The sequence below is a fragment of the Xiphophorus hellerii genome, chromosome 16 (assembly GCF_003331165.1).
Source record: "Xiphophorus hellerii strain 12219 chromosome 16, Xiphophorus_hellerii-4.1, whole genome shotgun sequence".
Taxonomy (NCBI): Eukaryota; Metazoa; Chordata; class Actinopteri; order Cyprinodontiformes; family Poeciliidae; genus Xiphophorus; species Xiphophorus hellerii.
Window position 1 is genome coordinate 10,582,305 of NC_045687.1, and position 27,005 is coordinate 10,609,309.

At 38.2% G+C, this 27,005-nt stretch overlaps 2 protein-coding genes across 2 annotated transcripts; one reads left to right on the top strand and one right to left on the bottom strand.

Moving 5' to 3' along the window:
- Positions 1–487: 487 nt before the first annotated feature.
- Positions 488–25,919, top strand: tbcd (tubulin folding cofactor D). The gene is made up of 39 exons (XM_032588579.1): positions 488–968; positions 1,053–1,103; positions 1,189–1,286; positions 1,408–1,509; positions 1,894–2,040; positions 4,961–5,016; positions 6,212–6,344; positions 7,043–7,088; positions 7,175–7,307; positions 7,559–7,704; positions 7,786–7,846; positions 7,985–8,059; positions 8,242–8,336; positions 12,628–12,784; positions 15,965–16,022; positions 16,109–16,138; positions 16,457–16,542; positions 17,836–17,916; positions 18,008–18,081; positions 18,211–18,328; positions 18,439–18,499; positions 18,594–18,616; positions 18,706–18,737; positions 18,845–18,907; positions 18,987–19,063; positions 19,410–19,491; positions 19,585–19,703; positions 19,891–19,982; positions 20,284–20,424; positions 21,868–21,951; positions 22,114–22,272; positions 22,431–22,569; positions 24,115–24,236; positions 24,345–24,422; positions 24,501–24,587; positions 24,665–24,752; positions 25,208–25,317; positions 25,435–25,519; positions 25,625–25,919. Exons 1-39 carry the CDS (start codon positions 785–787, stop codon positions 25,643–25,645), a joined length of 3,594 nt encoding a protein of 1,197 aa, XP_032444470.1. The 5' UTR covers positions 488–784; the 3' UTR covers positions 25,646–25,919.
- Positions 8,377–12,161, bottom strand: znf750 (zinc finger protein 750). The gene is made up of 3 exons (XM_032588584.1): positions 11,974–12,161; positions 9,339–10,604; positions 8,377–9,240 (listed from the first exon to the last, which is right to left on the bottom strand). Exons 2-3 carry the CDS (start codon positions 10,586–10,588, stop codon positions 8,688–8,690), a joined length of 1,803 nt encoding a protein of 600 aa, XP_032444475.1. The 5' UTR covers positions 10,589–10,604; positions 11,974–12,161; the 3' UTR covers positions 8,377–8,687.
- Positions 25,920–27,005: the final 1,086 nt, after the last annotated feature.

Consider the following 27,005-nt stretch of genomic DNA (forward strand, 5'->3'; position numbering starts at 1 on the left):
CAGGAATAAGTTTTGGCTTGAATAATTTAAATCGGTCAGATTTTAAGATGACATGGGTTTGACTTTTTTTGTAATTTTCTACTGTACTGTAATAGGAAAACCACAGTGTCTAAAATACAAATAAACAAAAAGCAAATAATATGTAAATAAATATATAGTTCTAAAAAAACTAATAAAAACCTGACTGTAATCATTCATCTAAAAATATCTCAATTCTTTTAGCCATATACAGGTTTTTAGGAAGCACACCATAGGAGGACCGTATATGATAAATTGAGGGCTCTCCTTTTTTTAACAGTGGATATATAATTAAAAACAATCTGAAAACTTGAGCATATTTCCATATGCTCAAGTTTTATTATACAAAAAAAAAATGCGAAAGGGTAAAAGATAAGCACACAGGAAAACGTTGTAAGCCAGCAAAACTCGGCTCCCGTCGTTCATTTCAAAGAGTTTGCAAATCCGGTCGACTCGGTTGCGATCGGCACATCAACGTGCAGGGGTGGGGAACGTCACTACTGCTCTATTATGCGCCAGCATCCCAGCAGTTAAGATTTTACACTCGTTTTTGCAAGTAGAATTACTTTACGCTCTCTCTGTGCCAACACAAAATATAGTATTTTATTCTTAAACGTGTTTTTCTCACTAATTCTCTTGCCTCGTAGTTTTTGCCAGTTGTTTTGCTAGGGTGAGATGCTAATATTAGCTAGCTAAGTATTGTAAAACGTAGTAAAAGAATACCCTGCTACAGAGGCTTTCTGTAACTAAAAAAAACACCATCAGTATGGACTTATCGGAAGCAGAAACCGGTTGCCCAGAAGGAGGGGAGGAAGAGGCAGATGCTATTATTAAAACGTGTGTTTTGGGAGGCTTCAGTGAGAGCAGTGAAACCAGAACACTCATCGGTAGTCTTCCAGAGATCCACGAAGACGACAGAGCCGGGGAGTTTGCAGTTCAGAAGTTCAGAGGTGCTGCAAACCACAATAAAGCTTTTAAATCACGTTGGATTTGAACCTCAGTGCTTAATAATCTGTTTTTTTTAATGCCAACAGTAATAATGGACAGGTACCAGGACCAGCCTCATCTGCTGGATCCTCATCTAGGTACACTGCAGACATTACTACAAATGCAACTTGTTGCAGACAAAATGAAAAGTCTATTCACTTAATTTTTTTGTACTGTTATTAGAATGGGTAACGAATATGCTGCTGAGCTTCATAAGGAATGAAAATTCGCCCCCTTCATTGTTTCATCTGAGCTTCCAGTTCCTTTATGTCATTTGTAAGGTCAGTTAAAATGTTATTATGTGAGCGACCTAGCCTGTAACTCACAGATTTTTCATAAGTTTCTCTAACATATAGCTTAGTCCATTAGTTGATTTCTATAATTGTTTCTTTTTCTCGTTAGGTGAGAGGCTATAAAGTCTTCATGCAACTTCTTCCTCATGAGGTGTCTGATGTTCATCCAGTTCTGGAGATGATATCCAGACAGGATCCCAAAGATTTAAAGGTAAACAATGTCAAAATGTTAGATAGATATTCATTCTGCCATTCTGTCTGTATAACAATAAATTGTTGGTCAGATTTAAAAATCTGACTAATGACAATAGTGGATTTAAACTATATTAAATTATATTAGTGTCACAGTATTATACCCATGGCCATTTAGTCTTAGGTTCACATAATAAGACTACAGTTTAATAGGTATGATGTTGTTTCGTTTTGCCTATGTGAAGCACTTTGTGATCTATACATCTGTGAAAGGTGCTGTAGAAACCAAATTTACTGATTTAGTGCTATTGTGTAGCAATTTTGTTTGTGGCTGCTTACAGTGGTGTGAAGACTATATGCTTTCTACAGTAATTTAGTAAGATCTATTTGTTTCACATTTCAGACTTGGGAAACGCGCTACATGTTGTTGCTGTGGCTGTCCATGACCTGCCTGATCCCGTTTGACCTTTCTCGTCTGGATGGCCATCTAGAATCAGAGGGTGTTAGAATTAAAGAGCCCGTCATGGAGCGTATTTTAGCTGTTGCAAAGGTAAGTGATGTAAGACATGAACACAGTTACATGGTCTCAAACACACAATAATGGTAGATACCAAAAACCCATTCAATTAGTTACATATTTGAACCTGTGTGTGTAATTCTGACTAATTGTGGCATTAGTAATCTGCATGGCTCAATTATGGATATGGACAAAAAAATTGTAAAAAATGGATCCCTATGTTTTGTGAGAACTTGCAAAAAGTTTGATATGTAATTATGGGTCAGTCCTAAGACCTATCAGACAACCACTGCAAAAGATGGCACACAACCGTGGGGGAGATTTTTAGGTGTTTTGGCTTGACATAAACCAGGGGTCTCAAACTCCAGTCCTCGAGGGCCGCAGTCCTACAGTTTTTAGATGTACCACAGGTACAAAACACTGGAATGAAATGGCTTAATTACCTCCTCGTGTAGATCAGTTCTCCAGAGCCTTGCTAATGACCTAATTATTCTATTCAGGTGTGGTGCAGCAAAGGCACATCTAAAAGTTGCAGGACTGTGGCCCTCCAGGACTGGAGTTTGAGACCCCTGACATAAACCATCTATGACGGAGAAATAACTAGTAATCACAAGTGATTACTAATAAATTTGCTCTTTATTTGCCAAAGTTACCTGTGGGGGGACCAAATATTTCAGCTGTTTTAATAACCTGTTCCCCCTCTATCACATGGGAGCAAATTAATTTACTAGCAAATATTTAATTATGTTTATTCCTCTCATCATTTTACAAATTTCTTAAAAAGCTCACTTGACAGCCCATCACTACCAGGCGACTTGTTGTTTTTAAGCCTTAAAATAGCCTCTTCTACTCGAGTAAGATTAGCATCACACATTTTGCTTTCAGCCTCAGATATAACTTTGCAGTGTTTAATGGAGTCAATCAGTAAAGAAGCTTTTTCAGTACTTAGAGGAATAGAGGTTGTTGTAAAAATTGGAACAAAAATGATCCAAGGGTTTTATGGTCTGATACAATCTTGTCATTGACTTTAAGTGTGTCTAAAGTATTATGAAGTTTAGACTTTTCTAAACCAAAAAAGTAGGAAGAACACTGCTGCCCTTCCTCCAACCTTCTCGCTCTAGACCTGACAAACGCACCTCGAGATATTGGCCAAAATCGGAATCGGCAGGTCAAACCTTTTAAAGATCGGTGATCGGAAATCGGCCAGAAAACTGCAATCGGTGCACTTCTAGTTTCCACATTCACCTCTGCGCTCAAGTCAGCGTCTTTGCCTCCTCTTATTGCACTAACCGAGTTTTCAGCTCCGTAACAGCTTATTTTGAATGCTGATAAGCTGTCTTTCAGTAGCCTTTTTCCTGCAGAGGGAGATGAGACCGTTAGCAGTTAACGGTTCCCTGCCGGCCGCTAACGGCTGTATGATTAGGGGTTTCCAGCTGATATCCAGCAGTCTCAGGCGACTTATCACCAGTTTGCGCGTAGGTAGATGATTCTGATTGCTGGTAGCAGAAACTATTCGTGGAAGTCACCGTCGATTCTCGACCATGAAAGCGAGGGTTATTCTGAGACACCGTACTGACACCGCTGCTCTCCAACTGCTCCGCCGCGTTCCTCGCGCCCCGCTCCTTTCGATTTATTGTTCGTCTCGTCTCAATGCGAGCGGGATTTTTTTTATGTCTGTACACCACCTGTGTAGAATGTCCCAGTCCATTTAATCAAACGCACCAATCTCATTAGCAGCCGCCGTGTTTTGGAAGTAGACGTGAATTCGATGTAAGTAAAATCTATGGTCGTAAGTTCCTAAGCAGTTATTTTGAAGCAGTGCTGTGTGGTTAAAATTGAACAATATAACACGAAACGCAACTAGTTACTCCCCATTTTCTTTCAATTGGAATATTTTGTAGCAGACGGACATTAAACGTAGCGCACGTTATGAAGGCTTAACTAAAGCCTCGAGCTTTAGAAGGAGAAAGAAGCAAGGCAGTATCGTTGAAGCGCCAACAGCACAAAGTCTTCAGAAACAATTCAGAATGACAAAAACACCGATTTCTAAACAAAAATCACTTTATGGCACTGGGTAAAGCAGTAATAACTCGGCCTTAAATGCGTTAATTACAGGTCTTACATTTTCTCGCGGCAGGGTTATTTACTTTCGTATTTTCTATGTAATTTATTTTTCTCGTCAGACTTTTCTGTCAGGCAAAAATTTGAGTCGGACGCAGACATCTTCATTTTGTTCTTGACCAATCTCATTAGCTGGTAGACTTGAGGCGGTTGAGGCTACTGCTAGCTAACTGCTAATAAATCCTTGCTAGCTAGATTTGTTGCCCATTTAAACTTCGTTTAAGTGGACAACAAACAACAACTTCATTTACTTCAATTCAACAAGTACTCTGGGCACAAGAAAAAGCTTAATAAAAATCTTTCTTAGTAATGCAGATTCCAAAATATAAATGTTTTGAATTGTTTGGGCATTTATTTGTTAATATAAATTGCCTCCTCACTTTTTTGTGTGTGTATTTCAAAGTTTTTGCAGGAAAAAGCAACTCGAGATCCATTTAGCATTATTTTTTCCTCCATGTCTTTGTAATAATCCAAACAGAAAAAAAGAAACCGTACCAATTATGCCCCATGGTAAAAGTATATAACCTTAAGACCTTTTATGTTACTGTATATAATCAGTCCAATAACTGTTGTGGTATTGTCTGTGCTTTTCCTGTGCTGAGGTCTGTTGTTATTGACAGTTTTATTAATTAATCTGTCAGGGAAATTGTTGTTCTCAGTGTGTATTTTTCTTTGCAAAACAACATCATTATGTATTGTTAATATACGAATTAAATGCGTTCGAAACAAGACATTTACAAATATTTTTTAAATTATTTAAATTCTTTCTTTTTTACGAAAGAATTTTTCATATACTTCTTTAAAGTTTTTTTGTGCTTGTTTGGTTTTATAGACTTATCTACTTGCCATGGGCAGTCCTAGAGATGCTGCTTCAGTTCTTGTTTCAAAGTAAGTGCAATGGGTTTTTTTTGTTTGTTTTTTTGCTTTTTGCCTGTTCTTACTGTTATTTTCAAGTTGAATTTAAATGAAATTAGAGTTCTAGTACCACTACAGTTTATCCAATCCACTTCATTTATATAGCACACTACAGAGAACAAATTGTTGCCAAAGTGCTGTACATAGATAGATCTATAGACAGCCTGAAAACCTCATTCTGTTCCTGTGGTTTAAGCTTATTTTTTAATGAGATGTGGCTGTTTCTTTTCCAGGTCTTCCACCATTTTGTACTTAAATCGCAGTTTGAAATGCCGTAGGAACTCTGGTGTTTTAACTGACTTGTGTTTTCAATTAACTTCCAGTATAAGTCACTGTTATTGTCTTATAATAACCAGTATTATAGCACAGTCAACATAAGTGTAAATAAGACATTGTTATCATACCACCTTTAATATAGTTGAATGAATATGAAAAGTATATTAAATATTGTTTGTAATTACATTTAGGCCAACAATTGTTTAAAAATGTTTAAACATACATAAAATTCCAAAAAATACAAGAACACATTTTTTAATTAAAATGGCTATAAAAATGCAAATTAAGCTGTAGTATAAAGGTAAAACCTATTTATTTAAGTAGAAGTTGCAGTGATATATTTTTTTGTTTTAGAATAAAATAAGTTTTGTTTTTATAACAACGTAGCATTATAGTGTAACCATAGTATCTTTCCTCATATCTCACATACTAGCCCATACTAAATTAGGACATAATTTATTGTATGCTGAAATATGAAATCTTATCATGTTTTCATGTTTGAAGCTACTTACAGCTACATAGCAAGCACTTTGTATTGCCTTGTTGCTGAAAATGTGCTACATAAATAAAATTACCTTTACATAAAAAAACAATTAAAAAAAATTTCCTTGGCTAATTTTTTAAGAGAAAAACTTGGTATTCCACTAACCTGAAAATTGAGTAGTGTAGCTGAGCTATTTGTGTTTTTCTTTAATGCTTGGAATCATCGCAGTTGCATCTGATTTGTTCAAAAATCTAATTTTATGTTAATGATCATTAAGTGATGAAAATAACCTTCTTCATCATCACTAGAGGGCAATGTTGCTCTTGGAATATGTTTGCCATGTCGACTTGTGTTTATCCTCATAAAACCTCTAATATTTCTTCTGTCGGATTCTACGCGGCCCTACAGGTTTATGACACGCCCTGACGTGAAACAGAAACATCTCGGGTTCTTTCTGGACTGGAGCCTCACCTCTATATCTCAGAGCAGTGGCGACTCAATGATAGAAATCAGGAAGCTGGACGGTGTCCTGCAGTCTTTGGTAAAGTCTGCACCTGTGATTCAGAGTTCTTGTCCGTGTGTAGGGTGGGGATTTGAGGACGGCGTGTACGTGCTCAGATTTATTCAACCTGTAATTTACAAGAGCTGACATGATTGGTATGCTTTACACAATAGTTAGTGTGGTTGTAGCAGGTGTGTAATGCACCTGCTGCCTGTGTGGGATATGTTGCTTCAAGTAACTTAGGAGAGTTTAATCTGCAGCTTTAGGCTAAACGGTTTCTCAGCAAATGATAGTCATGCTGAGGTAATGGGACTACATTCAGTTTTTGAGCATAATGCCTCACACATGACCTCACTGGAGATATCTTATTATTGATAAATAATTTTTAAAAAAAGTTTCGGTGTGTAATAAGAATTTTTTGGACCCATATAAAGGAAACATTTTATGTATTGGAACATACATTTTCACAACATGTTGAGAAGTGTTTTGTATGAGGAAATTTTGCTTTGAGGCTTTCAAAACTGGCTACGTGTTCTCTGTCACCAGAATCCATACAAGTTCTAATGAAACTCTTTTGCAAAGAGCTCTAAATGACTAAGATATTAGCAAATTACAAGTTTATACAGACGTAAGACTAAAATGTAAAGGATTGTTATTTAAATAAAATATAATTATGTGGTCTTTGAGAAAACTGTTAATTTTATTAGATTTTTTATTTTTATTTCAATGTCTTATAGGCAAAACTTTTTAAACATGGAAAACGAGATGACTTTCTACAGTATGGTAGGCTCCATTTCCCACTAAAGTTTGCTTGGATAGTGAGAAAATTCTGATGTTGTGATAATTCTCTGTTAACTCTGATTTTCCAGCTCCTATAGTTCTGTGTAATCTGGAGGAGAAACGTCTGTCAGAGAGCAGCGAGGCCATGCTGCGAAAGATTCACATTAAGCTAATTCAGAGACTCGGCCTTACATTCCTGAAGCCACGTTTGGCTGCTTGGAGGTCAGATATTATGCTATTTTACTCCAGTTATCACAGGTTTATTGTATGATTGCCTTGAATTTCACTTTCTTGGAACTAAAATAATCGAATGAAGGATTTGACAGTCAGATAAACTGATTCATATTTTCAGTTTAGGTAGTTGTACTTTTTTTCCCCCCCCAACTAGATTCTAATGAAACATTTTTGTCTTCTTCTGCCAGTAAAGGATGCAAAACTTGTGTGTTTTAAAAGAGGAATGTGTGTATTTCCAGGTACGAGAGAGGCAGTCGCTCACTAGCTGCTAACCTTTCTGTGTCTCACACCACTGCTGCTCTCACTGCTGCTGTCACTCCTGAGACAGAGACTCGGGAACAGGAAGAGGACTATGACATTCCAGAGGAGGTGGAAACTGTGATTGGTAAGTCATCACCTGCATTCAGTTTTTTAGTGAAATACTGCTGCTTAAGAAACATTTTGTGGCCTCTTTTTCTTCTTCCAGAGCACCTACTTGTTGGCCTGAAAGATAAGGAAACAGTTGTGCGCTGGTCTGCAGCAAAGGGGTAATGGTGTTTTTATACGACATTCAGAAAATCTGAATGATTGATTTAAAAAGGCCTCCTTGTTGTTACTTGTCTTTGGAATTCTTTATGCAGAAACAAGTCATTGTGTGTGGTAAAAATTAATTTGAACTTTTACAGCATTGGGAGGGTGACTGGGAGGCTTCCGAAGGAGCTGGCAGATGATGTGGTTGGATCAGTTTTGGACTGCTTCAGGTTGGTTTATGCTTTAGGCAGATTGGCTCCATTCATGAATTACACTTTCCCAATTATTTTAGTATTAATTTTGCTGCTGCTTTCTTATTTATCAAACATGTATAAGGTCCTGGGATAGGTTTACATTCAATTTTATATTCCACCGTGTTCTTTGTTTTTAACTGTAAGGTTGTTTTCTGTAGTTTTCAAGAAACGGATAATGCCTGGCATGGAGGCTGCCTCGCACTGGCAGAGCTAGGAAGGAGAGGTCTGCTGCTTCCATCAAGACTGACTGATGGTATGTATGCTCAAGTAGACTTCAATAAATGAACAAACAATTCAATAAATCATGTTTTTATTTCTTTCTTTACATTTCTTTCTGGTATTTACATTGATTACACATTTTTACATTTGTATTTTTTGCTGATGTTTATATAAAGATGACAGGGTTTAAATAATGTGTCCCCTTTTTGCCCTTGTAAATCAAAGGTAAGATGCTGACTGTATCCTGATACCTGTAACAGCACGCCTGTAGATTAAACCAGTCATTTTGGTTTTCTTTTTTTTCCAGACTTGTAGCAATCTTTTCGGTCTGCAGATTAGAGATATAATCTCATTGTATCTTTTCTGCAGCAGTCAGAATCCAGTGTTAGCAGCGGGTCCTCCTCCTCAGAGTTGGGCCTGTTGCTTTTGTTTTCTTGCTCAGTTTTTGAAATTTGCTCTCATTCTGGCTATTGCTACGTCTTTTCAAACCACTCTCTTTAGCTCTTTTAGTCGACTTGGTATTTTTTGGAGAGTCGGGAGTTGTGGAGTCCATTGAGTCTTCAGAGGTCTGGACTTTAATGTGAAAATCACCTGAAGAGGCTACAGTGCTTGCAGTGGCAAGCTGGCAGAGAGCCAGAGCTGCAGTCTGCCTCTGGTCACACGGTTCTTCGTCCAGATCTTCGTCCACTGTAGGTGGAAGGTCCTCTGAAGGGCTTGGAGCAGAGCTGTAGGTTGGGCTGCTGTGAGAAGCTCGGAGGCTGAGATTCAAAGGGAGCTCTGTGCCGTTCACGTTATCTGGATCACAACCCATCGTCCTCTGTTCAGATTTCTCCTCATGGTTCTGGTTTCTTTTTGACAGGTTTAGAGGAGCTACATTGTCTGATTCCTCTTGATGGTTCTTATCAGACAAGGAGACATGTAGACCGCTTCCATTCAACCTAAAAAGGACATTTCAAAAATATTAGAGATCAATTACTGCAAACAGGACCATATCACTTGATAAGGAAAAGGGTAAACAACCAGAACTTTTTCTTACCCTCCGTCTAAGCGATGTCTTCCTAACTGAAGCAAGGTTTCTGCCGACTCTTCTTGTCTTGAATCTTTTGTGACCGGTTCCACAACTTTAGATGTGTGGCCAAGCTGGAGGGAGGTCTCCGACTCACCGGTGGTCGTGTACTGGGAAGACTCCGAGTCTCTCAGGACAATGTTTGCTTGACTGGGTCTGTCAGGTGACCCTAAGGCTGAGCAGCCCTCTTTAGGACTTAGCCTGGTTGTTTTGTCTCCACTTTGGTGACTCTCCCCTTGGGCGGAGCTGTGAGAGTTGTTGTGACTGGAATGTGAATACATGTACAAGTCATAGTCCTTCTGGCCAAAGCCTTGACCGTAGCCATCCAAAGAAAAATACCTGTGTCCGGTAATTGGAATGGAAAGCTCATGGGGTCTGTAAATGGTGTAAGGCAGAGGAGGGCCTGGGTGAAGAGTGTGGCAGTATCTGTAAGGATAAGTGGGGAATGGGGTTCCTTGAGGTGGGGCAATGGGTGGTTGCACCAGAGATCTTTGGGTATCTATAAACTCCGGTTGGAAAGATGAGACGTTTGGATCATTTACGGGGATGTGTCTGGATAGATAGTATGGCGGATACAGGGGTCGTTCAGGCATGAGGTAGGGAGGGTATTCGGGAACCATGAGAGGGGTGAAAGATTTGAAAGGAAGAGTTCTGGCCCACGGGCTGCTTGGATGGCTGATGTTAGAGGCTGGTGAATCCTCTCTTCGCTGCACAGTTGCTACCAAGGCCTCGGCACCTTCACGGTTGGGAGTGACAGGGGAGAATGCAGATGGGCGAGGCAGAGCCTTGGCCTCATCACTCTCTGTGAGTTCTCTGTCGGTGAGTATATTTGGTTTTGCCACACTCTGGTTGTCGTTGCTCACTGGACTGTCACACCCAACATCTAACTCTTCTGTGTCATCTCTGCTCTCGTCTTTCTTCTCTTCCACTCCTTGTTTCTCAGAACTAAGGCTTTGGACTGCTGGAAGGACTTTTGTACAATCCTTAGGTTTGACAGAGACCGCCTTTGCCACAACCTTTGATTGTCGGGGTGCTAGTCCATTTTTTTGAGACACCAAGGAGATTGAATTTTGACACAAATTGTATTTCATATGATTGAAGAGATGAGACTTTTCATTACAGGTGAAAGGACACTGGAAACATTGGTACTTAAAAGGTTTGCCTGGCGGCCGAGGGATGTAGTGAGGCCTTTTTGGCTTGCGCTCCTGATCCGTTTCCATCCTGACGCTGACTATCCTGAAAGAATAATATAATATATTCTAGGTGAAGTCGTAACGCTGCAGATTTTGATGAGTTATCAAAAACAAAATGTTGAATCAGTGAATGTAACCTAAAATCTATTTGTTTTCACTGAAGTCATTGTTAGTTGTCCCCCAAGTGATTGGTTGTTAGACTGGTTCAGAGAAAGACCTTTTGTCATTTGAAGTTTTAGCTATGCGTTTTTTTAGTTGCATGGCTAGAAAAATCTCCTGGTGCACGAAACACCACAGCCTCAGGCTACATTTGTTCCTTTTCAGTGGAATGGCTACTAAGCAGAGAAATATTTAAATTTGAAAAACTGTCTGCTTTATGCAAATCTGTTACCACATTTTTGCATATATCCCGGTCCAGTTTTGGTTTGGGATTGGGTTGTTGACATCAGCCGACACGTGTCAGCTAACGCTGCCTGCTCACGCATCAGTTCCGTTTCTATAACTCTCTAATCATCTTCCTATAATGTTAAGAGGGCTGCCAAATCACCAGACAGACTTTTCATTCTTTTAAGTTTCGCAGACCTGGAGGGCATGCAGAGACTTGCTTTCTCTTACACCAAAACTGTGTGCTGTCAGCGTGGGAACTACGAATCAACCTGCTTACCAACCTGCTTCCCATGACTACATCTGCGGGATGCATTCATCACTTGATAAGCTCACTGCCAATGAAGATTGCAGTGAGATTCATATTTGCTCATTGTCAGAGCACTGTAATGTAACAACTGAAATTCTTTTAGTATATAAAAAAAAACAACGTCTCGATACTGTTGCTGTCTGTAAGATTTGCATGTTCTCTCTTGAATAAAACATCACCTAGAGATGTTAGTTTAGGGCTGCTGGGTGTGCATTAAGAAACCGGCTTGTCGTGCACTGTCGCAAGAAGTTGTCACTCAAGTTTCAGCTAAAGTAGCATGCAAGGACACTCCCTTTCTAAGGAACATGAATTCTCTTTAAAATACCGTTTTAAGCCATTCGTCTTGTGAATATGCAGCAAATCACAATTATTTCTTATATTCAACTGAAGATAACATCCAGGAAACATGAAGTAGAGGAGTTATTTAAAAAAAACAAGCGACAATTTTTAAATTCTGCAGTTCTTTGTTCATTATCAATGTAAGCCTAACACAAAGGCATGCATACATCAGTTACGTATCGCTAATAGCAGCAGTCTTAACAGAGGTTAGATAGGATCTGTTTGTAACAGGTGCGCACCTTGTACATATAAGTGCTATCTACAGCCTAACTAAAACTGTGTAGTGACATAATCAAACTTCGTCAGTTGTTTGTTAAAAGAGATAATGTTTTGCTACTTCTATGTTAAATAAATGAGACACAAATTGGACAAAAATTACCTTTTCTGATTGAAGCGGCAACGTCTGTTCCCGTATGTGAAGCCCGCGAAGAGGAGATCCACAATTCACAGCAAATGTCAGTATCTGGTTTAAAGAGCTTGTTTTATCAGCTCAGAGTTTAGAACGCATTTGTTGGATGAGTGTGATGGGAAGTGTGATCTTAGCTGTGTGCTGAGTTTGTCTTTGTAAGGTGTTTCCTCTCTAGTGGGTGGTGCTTCAGCCCAAACAGCAGGGCCCTCAGGCAACAGTGATGCACCTGATATTAGTCAGGCCTCAAGCAATGATTTAAATGTTGAATTGGAGATATAACTCTTTTTGTATCCGTATCTAGCTTTTGTTAAAATGGTCAAACAAACTTTATTCCACTCTGACTCTACATAACTTTTGTAAAGTGAAGTTCAGGACCTGCAAGTGATTTGCATTTACTGCTTGGTTCTTCTGTGTGGTGTTGCAGGATTAGTTTACATGAAATATGAGCTTAAAAAAACTGAATTTGCTAGTTGTTCCTCTCTAAGAAATTTGAATAATATTTCTCATAATTACTCAATGTTTTGAACACAAGATGTGAAGTTGGATAAAGTGCTCCTTTTTTATGAAGCTTTTATTATCTGATTTCTATCTTGAGATATTCATCTTTGTTGTTGTATATTTCAGTCGTGCCACTTATAATGAAAGCACTGACCTACGATGAGAAGAGGGGAGCCTGCAGTGTCGGTTCCAACGTGCGTGACGCTGCCTGCTATGTCTGCTGGTCTTTTTCCAGAGCTTATGACCCTAAGGAACTCCAGCCATTTGTCACCCAGATTGCAAGGTAACACATGTTACTATTAATCCTCCTGAGACAAAAATACATAAATATCACCTGAAATAATTTTTATTTTGTCTTTTGGTTGTAAGGTGGTCCAAAAAACAATGACCGTGTGAAGGTTAATGGCTCTTCTATTTAAAACAACTTCAGTTTTAAGGATTAAATATGAAAAAAACAGTTTTACAAGGCTAAAACATAAGTTATGCCAAATCCTGTCTGCTGATGGGGCGGTAACACTGCATAAAGAACATAAAAAATCTCTCAGCAATAGATTATTATGTTGATAATCTAATTCTAACTGTAGTAGAGACACTTTAAATGACTTGGAACCAGTCAGCCTCAATGATATCAAAATCTATATCATCAAATGTATATCATCATTTGTCAAGAAAACAACTTTTATTTTAAACATTATTTCAACTTTTTCTTTGAGTTACCTTCTACACTTACAAAGATGAAAAGTAACAATTAATGCTACACAATTTTCATCCATTTGGTATTGACAACCTAAATCTATGGGTCTTAAACCTCATGTAACTAATGTAAAAGTTCTGCCTGTGAAATAGACACTTTTAATCGAGGAAGAGTTATTTAAAAGACAATATCTTCATCCTTAAACTGATTAAATCCCTAAAAGTTATCAATAACATGTGTTACTCTTTGTCACACATGTTAACATGTGTGACAAAGGTAACATTTTGTCACCAGAACCGCCAGTAATAGGACAATGAAAGCATTTCTGTTTTTTGTTCTTTTTTTGTCCAAACCTTGTTCACATCTCTTTTTGGAACCATGGTGGTTTCTCTAGAGAACACTGCTACTATTACCAATAACGGCCATGTCTCTTTGGGAACAAACAGCTTCTTGGGAAACCAGGGAGGTCACATTTAAGATGGACCAGTGGACTAGCTTCTCTTTTTGGCATCTTTTTAATTTAGATTTGGAAGCAGGTGAAGCGCTTATAAAAAAAGTTGCTTAAGTTTTACACATGTGCGGAAGATAAAAATCAGAGGTTGGGTTATGCAGAGACCGACTCAGAAATAGTCAAGCTAGCATAGCATGCATTACAAAGCAAACATTCATCCCAACAGTTATCATTGGAAATTGATCAAGTCTCATGATCTTGAATAGACAACAGCTAGTAGAACTTCTTTGAAGTGGTAGTTTTCTAGAGAAGCCTTATTGTGAGGTCTTGATCAGCCAGTCAGAAACATACTGTGGGCTGGTGCTGTAATGACTTGCCAGGGTAGGGAATTTTACATGACCAAATTTGTACCTCTCCTACAACATCAGGGGGTCAGAACTTGTGCAGAACAGTATCACCATTCAGCAATAACCATTGTCACGGTAATGATTTTTTGGCAAAAGCAGCATATTATTTTGAAATGTCACTCCAACTAGTAAACTAAACATTCAATTTGTCTGAAACATAATGTCCAACTACCCACCTTAGAAGGATGGGAGAGCAAAGAGTGTTTGGTAAAAATGTAAAGGTTGGATGATGTTCTATGATTATGTTTCTACATATTAACTCAGACATGGATGTTTTGCAGTTTGTTCTTGCAGTTGTCTGTATTTAAGTTTTTTAGGCAAAAAGGCTGAAAAGTGCAGCAGAGTTGTAAAATCCTCTATTAGAAAGAAAAACACCATCAGTAAATACTAATTTTTTTGGTTGTGAAAGACTTTATCAGACAGATTTGCATAGAAACTGCACAGTTTGCCTGTAAGCTGTAATTTACTGCCTCAAACCAGTTTTTCTGTGACACGTTGGTACCCTTACTTATCCAGCTCCAGTTCGTTGGGTACTTTGCTAAATGCATATTAAATAAAGCTGGAGGGTAGAAGAACTGCTTTCATTTGCAATGTATCATGCAATCAAATGTATCATGCAATGTATCATGCAATCAAATGACTGATGGTTATTTTGTCACCTAAAATGACCATCAGTCATTGTCATTTGATGATGGGCAGGAAAGTTTGGCTTTACTGTAAATGTGTTCAGGAAAGAGTCTATAAATGCTGTATAAAGTTGTAATAAACTGAAAGTATGACTTAAAATAATGTTAATTTAGCTGTACAAAGGATATACTACTAATAAAGAATAGTGGGTACTATTTGCTATGGAAAATAAGCATTTGGAATGCCAATATGGCCTTATAAGGCTTATGTGAGTGCATTTCTTTAAGGCCAATAACCTGCTTCTCTTAGATCTTTGTACAGACAGTTACAAAGCTGTTCAGACATTTCTTCTTGTCTTCAACCATGGATGCTGACAAAGCTGTCTTTTATTCAATTAGAGGCTCCTGATCCACTGTAGAAAAGTAAAAAAGTATTATCTCAGGATTCGCACATCTAATCTCTAACCAGAGCAAAGACGTAGCTCATCACCCAGTGAGCTGCACTCAGTCTTTGTTAACAGTAACGGTTTATGTCATGCTTTCTTGCCTTGCAAGTATGGACCTGCGGCCTCTGACTGTGCAGACCAGCTCTGCAGTGTCAGAGTTAACCCCTTTGCAAATCATCATCAGCGCCCGGGACTACACCCTCCCTTTCCCTGGGCCACAAGATTGCCAGGTTTCGCCTGCTGCTGTAGGTTTCGGTCGCCGTTTGGCAGAAATACTGGGACAAGCTGGTTCCTGCTCTATTCATCAGAACTCGATGACAAGTACTGAAAATGTGCTTTTGTGAAAATGGCCCTTAGTGACTTTGGGGCACATACAAACAGTTGTGTTCTCCTGCAAAGTTGCAACTTGCATGAATAGACCTGTTGCAACTGTAGGATTTTCAGTATGTTCTTCTCACCAATACCTTAGCTTTAGATATTGTATAGAACTATGTTGTTTTTCCAAACCCTCTGGGTAGAAGCGTTTTTTTAAGGCAAACTACATGCTAAGAAAGTAAGCATGGTCAACTGCATTTTCTTTTTTCTCAGGGTGTCATTGTCATGTATATGTAAGCAACCCCACACCCCCATTCTCACACACACTCCCTGAGATTTTCAAAAGTAATGTAGTGTGAAGGGATAAAACCTCTTATGTTGTTCAAGAGTCATGGGTAATGATATAGCTGATGTTGAACCGATGCACTGAGGAAACGGAGTTTGTTTTGTGGTTATGGTCTGCCTCTGATTACAAAAGTGTGTGTTAAATCTGGATTATCACATAAAACACAATTTCTCCACAGCGCCTTGCTGATCACTGCTGTGTTTGATCGCAATATCAACTGCCGCAGAGCTGCATCTGTAAGTTCGCTAATAAACTTCATCATGCTGCTTTTCCAAAGATCGTGAATGAGAAAACTTTTATTTTGTGTCTCTTTTCGTCTCAGGCTGCCTTCCAGGAGAATGTCGGCAGACAGGTTTGTGACTGAAGCTTTGACGACCGGAGCATTATGACAGTATTAGCCTTATTTGACGCTTATTTGCAGGCAGATACTCAGTTCATGCTCAAACTTGCCTCATTACGAGGAGCTTTTAAAGAAAATGGCCTTCTAGTGTAGCTACAGGGCACCTTGAAACACTGAATGTGCCAGTAGCCCGTAAGCAAGAACTTTTTAGATTTGTCATTACTTGAATTAGGAACTCTGTCACTGAATGTAGACATCTTAAATGTAGCTGGTTTGTGTTGCAAAACAGTCCATCCTAAGGTGAAAATATTCTATGCTTTTCTTCATCAGGGCACCTTCCCTCATGGCATCGACATTGTGACAGCAGCAGACTACTTTGCTGTGGGAATGATCAACAACTGCTATCTGAACATTAGGTGAGAACAGTGTTAAACTGCTCATCTAAAGCTATTTTTGTGTTCATTGCAAACTGCTCACGTACACAGCATCCCACCAATATATTCATAACACGATGATGCTCACAAATGCGCAAGGGATAGTGTTCTCTATTCAATTTCCATCTGACATAGCGTAGATCTTGTTGCCATGAGGCAACATTTCTCTTGATTTCAACTTCTTGTCAGTACAACTGCATATCAGTAAATTACAATAGCATCATTTAAAATTAATTTCAGTAATTCAAAGAGTAATACTCCAATATTATATGCTCATTACCCACAAATTGCTATATTCAAGTGTTTATTTTTGCCAATCTTAAGGATTTTGTCGTAAAGCTGGTGTAAATTCAAACTATACTTTCCAGGACAATTTCAATAGTAACATATTAAAAATGACAAACAAATATCCATAAATCTCTGCCTACTAAAAATTTTGCATGTTTACTTTGGATTGAGCAACAATCTGTTCCCTCTTGAGCTCAGGGAAGGTGCTTCTTACAGCGTCTCTGGTTCTGATTTAATTGTATGCTGTGTTTCTCGAAACACAGTCATGCAGCAGCCCGCAGATTTCCCAACGCTTCAACGAGTTTAGCTTCACAATCCTATCAAGTCCCTTTTTCTACCACACATATTTTCCTTCCACTCAATTTTTCAGTCATGTGCTGGGATATGCAGCATTCTGGGATCTCTTAACAATGATCTATTGTGGCTTATCCTGCTGGTGGAAAATGTCAGTCACCGTCATATAAGCGGCTGTCAAGTCAGCTCTCTTCCTTTTGATCATGTAGGCCCAAACATGGCCATATCATTTCTGCATCAAAATCATTCCTTTAATGGTCTAATAAGATATTTAGAATTTTTGTGAGTCTGGATTAGCTGTAAGACATTATTGTCCAAATTAACAGAAATAAATGTGTGCTTACATGAAGCTTGAGTATACACCTATGCAAGTTTTATTTTTCAATTGAATGTAAGAAGAAAATTAACCTTTTGAAGATTTTCCAATATACCGGGATGGACCTTCAGAATTACATTTAATAGTTATAAACATATGAACATTTGTTATTCACCTCGTTTTGCATAATTTATCAGATTTGTGTCACAAATGAAATAGAAAACATCACCACAGAGAAAGAGGGTAGCCTTAGGGCATGACTGAACACAGAGGCATATATATAGAAAAGCAGTTCAATATAAGACTTTATGCAGACATGTAAAAAAAATGACTTTCATTTTTTGTTTATCTTAAGACTGTTGTTTTTGTTTATTAAGTGTCTTCATAGCTGGTTTCCCAGAGTACACCAAATCCATGGTCGAACATTTGATATCCAGGAAAATCAACCACTGGGACGGGTCAGAACCTTCACCATTTGTTATTAAAATCATTGCGATGATCTTTTACATTTTAATATCTTTAGGAAACATTCTTTATTTTGTTTCGCAGCGCGATCCGACTGCTTACCACAAAAGCACTCCACAACCTGACGCCTCAAGCACCTGATTATATGGCAACAACTGGTAAACAATGTCACCTTACTTGTTTATCAGCAGTTGAATAGGCCACAAGAAAAGCTTTTTAAACACCGATTGTAAACTTTTGCTTAAAAATTGTGAATAAAGACGGTGCTCTCTTTCATTTTAATGCAGTTTTGCCACAGCTGTTGACCACAGCAGTGGGTGTTGATCTCCACAGTCGTCATGGAGCCATTCTGGCATGTGGAGAAATCACATATGCGCTGTACAAAGTGGCTCTTGAGAACAACAGGTAGACTTAAAATATATGAAACATAAGCCTAAAGATAAATAAGAAACATTTCAGTGCCTTTAAAGTGAAAAACATAAAGAATAAAGTGAGTTTTTCTTTTTTCTTAATAGGACTGTGATGGATCTAATTTCTCCAGAATGTGTGGATGCACTAAAGAACATTCACAATTTGGTGAGCGAACGGGGAGTTCTTAGTAATACTTACTGTTTGTGTAAATTGTGGTCAAACTGTGATGTAGCTAACTGAGATTTGCTGGCGCTTTCAGCTTCATGAAAGAAAACAATACAGGTAGGCAGAAATGCTCCTTTCAACATTTTTGCTTGTAATGTCGTAAGAAAGCAAAATATTTTCATATAAAATTATTTTCCTTTCCATAGGGGCTTCGGTGGAGCACTAATGAGACCAGCAAGTAGGTCGAAGTCACGTGACAATTGAATCACTGAAAGAAGATGTTGTGAAAACTATGATTAAACCTGATATGTATTTCTGCTACTTTTTTTTTTTTTTTTTTTACAGTTTGCAGCCTCATAGAAAAGTTGTCCCTGTCTAAAATGCCTTTTAAGAACGACCCCATAATCAGTAAGTAAAAGGACCAACAGATTTTGCTTTATAATAGTTTTTTGTAAAGTCAAAGCTAAAAGTTTCTGGTATGTTTCAGCTGCTTGGCAGTCGCTAATCGACGACACCATAAAGAATCTTCATCTCTTTTCTAGTGGAGTAAAGGAGGACTTTATTGTAAGTGGACGCATTTATCAATATGTACAAGGTTTATGAATTAATAATGATTTATCCATGATTTTAGAAGTTTCATATCGAAAGCCTTACCTTAATAAAAATATCTGTAGTTTTGTTGATGTGATTTCAATTTGTAAATGTGTCAAAAATTGACTGAGGACTGTATAAGATTAAGAAAAACTATGGATTTGGACATTTGTTTGGGGCTAAAGTGAAGTGAATCCTTTTAAAAAAGTAAAAAATAAAACCACAATACACATCTTGTACAGTAATAATAAAATATATAAAAGACTATACTTGTGTGGCCTTCTACAGCTCAACAAGTTTTCTCTCCTCCTGTCTGTAGGTCTCCGTAGTAACAGCCTTATCTGCCTTGTCTGAGGAGTTCTACAAGGATCAAGAAAACCAGGCTGACACACAAATACAAGGTGGAATTTCTTGTTTTCCTCTAGACCCTAAATGAAAACACTAAAAAGTTTATAAAGCCGTTTAATAACAACAGTTTATGTTCACATGCTTAGATGCGCTCATATCCCAGTACCTTGAAGGACTAAAGAGTCCACAGTTGCTCACCCGTTGCGGATCTGCTCGCGCCCTCGGCTGTCTGCCGAGATTTATGATCCAGAGCAAACTGAAACAGGTGGGTATTTAAAGTACGAATATGAATTCAGGATTTTAAGAAATATTTCACTGCCTCGATAAATTGCTATAGAATAGAATAGAATAGAATTACTTTATTCATCCCAGCAGGGAAATTATTTCGCAGTTACAGCAGCATAGAGCAGCATAGAAAATATTGATTCTGTGTTCTTCTTTTTCTGTTTTAGATATTTGGAGGGCTCGAGCAGATGTGCACTGTCAGCCAGAAGGAGGGGAATTTCACTGAGGCAAGGAGAGACTCAGTCAGATCAGTGGCTCAGTGAGTCTTTCACACTTTGCCTGATAGTTCAGGTTCATGACACGAAGGTACCTTCTGTCTCGCCTTGGTTCCTCATGTTTTCTGCTGAAACACATAGCTCTATCAACACTAATGCCAAAGTAAACTATGGACTGACTCTACCAGAAGGACCAGAATGACATATCCTTCTATTAATCAGATTGTATTTAGCATATTTCCTCTAAAGTCAATTTTGTTTCTAGCTTGATGCATTAATCTTACTTTGTTGATTTTATTTTACATTTTGCATCACTTTGTAAACTTGTTTCATGTCTTTTGTCAGGGTCTTCCTCAAGACAGGTGTTTGTCCCCATGGCTCCCCTGACTCTGTCCTCTGCTCGGAGAATGTAGTCGAGGTGTTCGGCTTTCTTCTCTGCAGCATCAACGACTACACAACAGACAGCAGAGGGGACATAGGAGCCTGGTGAGTACTGGATCCTGAGATTTGCTCTCCTGCCTGAGGCTTCTGGTGTTTTTTTCTGACCCTTCATACACAAGTAAAACAAAAATACTTCTCTCACATGTAGCTTCAGGCCATGCTTGAGGAATGGCCAGGAATGTCACCTGGCTTGTCACTTGTCTTTGCATAAAGGGATAGGCTGTCTAGTATTTTTTTCCTTCCTTTTGTTTTCTTTCTTCCTGCTTTTTTGTAGCATTTTCAAACAGAATGCTCTTTTTTAAAATTACAAATTTTATTGCACCACCCTCCCAAAAGTTGCTTTGATTACAAAATGCTTTGCCAATGCAATGTTTGCTGTCATATGTGGGGTTAGGTTTTTATCTATGTGTAGAAATATATCACTCTTTCATAATTTGAGCCCAGTGTATTTTGGTATTTGCATCTCATGTCTCACATGTCTGCGTAGGGACTCTAAAGCCACTTGCCTCATAAGTAAGCCTTAAATGACTTCTTGCCAAATAAAACATAACAGTTCCTTCCATTTTCTTAAAAAACAGAGGCGCCTTCCTGCAGTGATAGTGAAAGGAAAAGTACACCTTCTTCCACATCTGTGGCTTTGATCTGAATTTATTTTAATTAGCCTTTTACTTGGGGCCAAAATAATATATCAATTGATCAATTATTGAAATATTTATCACCTCATTTAGTAACTGATTAATTGTTAACTGGAACATGCATACTCTAATAAAGAGCATTTACCGAAAAAATACAGAGCACTACTTAAGCCAAAAATGTACAAAGAATATTTATACATTTTGCATTTAAGATCAAATGAAAACCTTTGTAAATATTGTCTGTAAATATGTTCTACTCAGAATTCCAGTTTTGGTTTAATCGCCTTCAAACTCTGTAAAAGAAATAAATAAAAATAATAATAATAACCTGTTAATAGATCAACAGATTAGCTTTATTTCTTGTTAGGCCAACCAGAAAGGGTTGAGCTTTTCATATATTGATGTTAGAAGTAGCAGATGCAAATGGATACTTTGTTACAAATAATCAAGAGTGCACTAAAGGAGTGCTACGTTATTTATTGCATTTCAGGCATTAAAATGTTTTTTTTCCTTATTAACAATAATTAGTTTTTTGCATCCTTTGAAGTATTTCTAAAATTGTATAAAAAGAGTTTATGTGATTAAAATAAAAAATCCACTTTTATGCCACTTATTTTCCTGATTAATCTTCAAAATAATCTTTTGATTACTAAAATAATGGTTGGTTGCTGCCCTACTCTAGCTGTTTAAAAATACTCATCAAAAATGTTCATTTTAAAAATCTTAAGATGTTCATTAATTTTTCTGCATCATTGTTTTTAAACCTCAGTTAAATCATAGTAAATTGTAGCTGAAGGTGAATCCACATCCTCACATGGGTTTTACCGAGTTTACTCTCCTCTCTCTATCCCAGGGTGAGGAAGGCAGCCATGACAAGCCTACAGGAAATCACCTTGATGGTGTCCAGCAGTGCTCCAGAGATCCTCTCACCACACCTGTGAGTAGTAACCTCAGAATGCTTCATTCCTTTTTTTGTGCACCTTGCCCTTACAGTCTTGTTTATAAGCATGCAGTGACTTTTTCTGCACTAAGTGAATGTGACAGTGAGACTTAATTTCTGCTTGATTTGTCTTTAATATCTTCTCTGGCTTGTCTGCAGGGTGAAGTCTATGATGTGCTGCCTGGCTCAACAGGCTGCAGAGCAGAATGACCACTACAGAGCTCATGCTGGGAACATCTTCCTGCACCTCCTTCACAACACTGAGCCTGTAGTACCTCACATACCCCACAAGGAGGAGCTGTTAAGCATCTTTCCTGTGTGAGCTGCTCAAGTATATTACAGCAGCTTTATAACTTGTAACAAGTTAACGAATGTGGTTTTTTTATGCGACTTCGGTTACTTTGGGGAAAAATACATCAACCCTGATTTAAGGACACTTTTTGGTGATCTTTAATTTTGTTTGGTTTTTCTTCTAGGGAGACCATCACCAGCCTAAACTGGAATGCCCCATCCCAGGCTTTCAAGTACATCACACAGCTGCTTGGATTGCCTGAGTATCAGTACCACACCCTGCTGGGGCTCTCTGTGTCAGTGGGAGGGATTACCGAGTCCACAGTAAGTGGAAGAAGCAGAAAATTGTCAAATCGCAGCCGAAAGATAAAAAGACTGGCAATACATGACGCGGACAAAAAGATTTTGTTTCATTCCGATACTCCAGAGGCTTTCGCAATCGTTGCCACAGAGCTCTATGTTACCCGTAGCAGCACTGAGGGACACTTTGCCTTTATTTTGACACAAGGTTTTGTCTGTTAAAGCGCCTATCAAACCCATAATGTGAATTTAGTAGGAGCCAGAGCATTTTTTATGTCAAGGGCATAAACAAAGCAGGTGATTAAAGCAAGCAAAATATGTAAACATACAAAAATAAATTGATGTTTCAGTTTTGTTTTAGTTCAAAACGTGGAAACAAAATGGTTGAGACATTTATTAGTTTATGCTGTGTGACAAATAACTTTTGTGTTTGATTGCAGGAATTTAGATTGCATAGTTCCACATCACAAAATGCGACCACATGCTTTTTTCATTTAGCAGCAATCTGTTTATTATTCAGGTTGTCGGACCAACAGGGGGCGCTGTTTGTCTACCATTGTCTTCTGTGTAACACCTGCTTTTCAGTGTGTTCTTAGAATCTCACAGCTCAGTTGTTGTCGCTCCTCAGCCAACCTTTGCATAAATACTGGACTTGAAATATTGATTGTGTCAACGTTCGTTCTTTATGCTTACAAAGAAACTTTTCTCATGGTTTTATTCTGCGGTCTATCCTAAAAACATGCCTGTGAAACTCCTCTGCAGCCTTTTTTGAGTAACATCTCTCTGGAGGTCCAGCCTGGGCTCATAACTGGGGTTGATCAAGCCCTCATTCCTCTCCCACTGCGATTTAACCTGTTAAAACCAGACATTCAGAAGCAGCCCAGGCTGCAAAAATTTGAGCTTATTTTTAACTTTGAATGTTTATGGATGGAATAAAGAAAGTATATTTAAAGCCTGCAATAACAACCTCGAGGCCCATGAAGGTAAACCAATCTGCCATTGGTGCTTTAAAGCAAGCTCCCTCGGAGACCATCCAGCGCCGCTCTTGTTTTTATCTCCTCTTCTTAGAGTTTTTCTACTTCTGCAGAAACATCCTCAGAGACGAGAGGCACCGATGTGTTTGCACAGCATTTAGGAAAAGGAGCCAAGATTGTTGCAATGTATGGGCCAAGATTATGATTCTCACACTGCAGGGCCGTACGCTCACAGGCCAGAGAGAAACAAGCTTTACTCTTGCTTTTTGGGAATCAACCTGGCATAGTTCAATCACAGGAAAAAAAATTGTTTTAACATTGTTAACTTTGATAGTTCTTTCAAATACAAAATCTCTTTGAAGCCTACATAACATTATTTATAGGGTTATGTTACAAGGGGAAAGGGCTAGACTCCTCACTAAATATAGTGATAATTTATATAGCTCAGAATGACAAATTTATTACAGGTCTGATTTAACATTTTTTCTTATCCACGCCATTTTGACTTTGACATTATTTCCCCACCATCCTCACTGCAATGGATGACTCTTCTGTCCTGCTGCTCAGACTCCTGCAATCTTTTGCATTTGTTCAGGCTCAACACTCCTCCCAGTCGCTGTTTGCCTTCCTGAAAGGGATTCAGAAGGACATTGATCCTCTGACGCAGTTTACGCAAACATTGCTGAGGATCTTTAAGAATAATCTTCAGAATGACAGGTATATTAAACTAAACCAGATTCATCTCTGTAGTGTAACTTTAAAGCACTTCTTTTCATGACATTAATACCTATAACATTTCAAATTTGTTTCCCCTTTTTCTTTAAGAGTATCTGTTCCCCTACTTATGATGCTCAGTCAGATGCTTGCCAACAACTTTTTTGAAATCTTGACCACACAAGAAAAGTAAGTGACTTTTTATTATAAAACTGTGTCTTCATACCTCAGGGATGACCAGAGTTTTCTGTCTCTTTGCTTCATAAGTCACCAGGTCTGTGTGGATCTTTTGGGTCTTTGCAAAGAGCTCAGGAAGTCCAGGAATGTGGCCAAGATACGTGCCTGTATTTACGTGTAGGTTCTCTTGTGCACATAAGATTACAGCTGCACCACCAAAGCAGAAGAAAGGCTTATTGCTGGTTGTTTTCCAGATACTGTGGACTGATCCAGTTTGAGGGAGATGTGAGGAAGAAAGTTTTGTCCCAGCTGCTGATGCTGCTCTGCCATGCATTCCCAATAGTAAGTTCACAGAGCAGGACTGCACACTTACCCCTAACAGGGGACTACTTTCACTGTAGTGAAGGGTTATCATCCCTAATTCATATACTCTTAGACTGGCGAATTTATTTTTACTAAATGAATCCAATTTTATGTAGATGATTGTGGTCCACAGATGAAAACTTGTAAATTAGAACGTTGGATACATTTACAGTTGACTTGTTTATTCTTCTAATAATGTATTCTGTCCATTTTTAGTTCAATAAAAAAATAGAAATATATTGAGACTGAGAACTTTTTCTTTAGGAGTCAAATTTTATAGCGAAATTGGTTGAAATGAAATAAAATATGTTTTAGACATTTATAGTCTCTGTTTTGATGCAATTATTCTAAACCACTATTCACATTATTATTTTTGTTATTCGTGTGTATATTTTTATTGTTTGCGATGTTAATTGTTTTTATTATAACTCCAGATAAGGAAGACTACATCCGGCGAGATGTATGAGATGCTTCTCACCTACAATGACGTTGCTGATCCAGATGTGCTCGAGGATGTCTTAAACTTACTAAGTGACACTCAGTGGTTCGTATTATTTTATAATCAAGTTGTCAAATTAGTTGTAAAACCATCTTTTTTTCCAGAGAATTTACTTTAAATTGAATCTATTTAAAATATCAACGGTTTTATTATCCATTTAAGGGAGAGCGACCTTGCCACAGTGCGAGAGCGCAGGAATCAGCTTTGTGATTGGCTAGGAGTGCCCAGGCCACGACCAATAACCAAGGTAACGATTTAGCATCATTACTTTATCTGCTTCTGAATATTTTGAGCGGACTTAGGTTTTGTGTTTGTTTTAAGATAACCCTGACAACTCTCTTTTCATTTGCAGGACCCTGCCCAGGTTTCATGATTACTGGTGTTGAATTCAGCAGGAGCTCTTTAAAAAACAAACAAAAAAAAAGGACTGAGCAGTTAGTGTTTTCTTCTAAATCTGTATCAGGACGTTTGTCCGTCTGCCAGAGAAATGCACAGCAAAAATAGCAGCCTGTTCAAATAATTTAACATGAATGCAAAAAAATGAAAGAAAAATGATCTGTTTTGTTGTTATCGCTAGAGGTGCATCGCCTACAGCAACCTTTTTCTCTGTTTCTGCAGCTGTAAAACAATAAATGACCTTAAACTTACCTGTAGCAAGTGTTTTTTTTTTTTGTTGTTATTTTCTGTCAATAATACTATTGTTCGACGTTCTATTTAGGACTCGGACGAGCTGTTTACATGTAAGCTGTACCTGGAACAACACAGGGATGTGAAATTTAAACTGTACTTTGCAAACACTCCAGGGAAATGGTTACCATTTAAATGTTTTGGCACACAGCATGGAATGTCACTGAGGCCCCTGCTTCCCCTTAGGGAAGGCAGACCTACTTTTTCTGCGCTGGCAAAGGTACCAGCGGTTGAGGAGTCTGAGGCCTGATAGTGGAGTCTTCATGCTCGCCTGCAGAACAGAGGCTGTTGTGTCACCATTGGTACGGTCTTGTCTAATTAGTGGCTGATAGTGGCCACATTGTGCCACACAGTCTTCAACAAAGATGCAATTGTTGCATTATTTTAGAGTTAGGTGGTTTCGCTGGCTCGTCATACACAGCAGAAGCTTCTTAAGCTAGTAATCAGTATATTGCATTACACTTTACGGCATGGTTCACATAACTCAGTTTAATCCTTTCCCATGGACGCCGGGGTTTGTTTCAGTTATGTTTATATCATATGTTAGCATGCTGCACATGAGTGAGGGCTTTACCACATAATTATTGGAAATTACTTCTAAACATTGGCTTTATGAAAGTATAAATGTTGATTTTTTTTTTAATACTTAGAGTGTTTATGTGATGCTTGAGATCAGTTTACAAAAGTTGACTTTATTATGTAGCTGTTTATATTTGTATGAATTTAAGTAAGGTGATATAGTACTTTATATGTCTTATAAAATTTACCCAAGTTTAATCACTTTTACCTTACTACAGTGAATTCACTGTAGTAATAGTGACCTAATAGTAGGTCTGGACTTTGACTGGGTGATTCTATTAGGCTTTGATCCAGTCTTGCTATTGTTGGTCTGGCTTTGTGAAAATGGTTATTATCTTGCTGGAAGTTGACATCTACCCAGGTCTGCAGTATTTTGCTGCCTCTAAAAGGTTTTCCATCATTTATGACCAGCTTAATGGTGCTGAAGACAGGATCTTCTTAAAGAGACAGAGGCCCAATTTCAAGGC

What these genes read in the sequence shown, in the direction of transcription:
- znf750 (XM_032588584.1), bottom strand. Translation starts at nt 10,588, where the DNA reads ATGGAAACGGATCAGGAGCGCAAGCCAAAAAGGCCTCACTACATCCCT. An exon ending in AGACATCGCTTAGACGGAGG is followed by an intron (nt 9,241 to 9,338) that starts GTAAGAAAAAGT and finishes TGTCCTTTTTAG; the next exon opens with GTTGAATGGAAGCGGTCTAC.
- tbcd (XM_032588579.1), top strand. Translation starts at nt 785, where the DNA reads ATGGACTTATCGGAAGCAGAAACCGGTTGCCCAGAAGGAGGGGAGGAA. An exon ending in TCCATCAAGACTGACTGATG is followed by an intron (nt 8,337 to 12,627) that starts GTATGTATGCTC and finishes TGTATATTTCAG; the next exon opens with TCGTGCCACTTATAATGAAA. An exon ending in TAAGAACGACCCCATAATCA is followed by an intron (nt 18,908 to 18,986) that starts GTAAGTAAAAGG and finishes GGTATGTTTCAG; the next exon opens with CTGCTTGGCAGTCGCTAATC.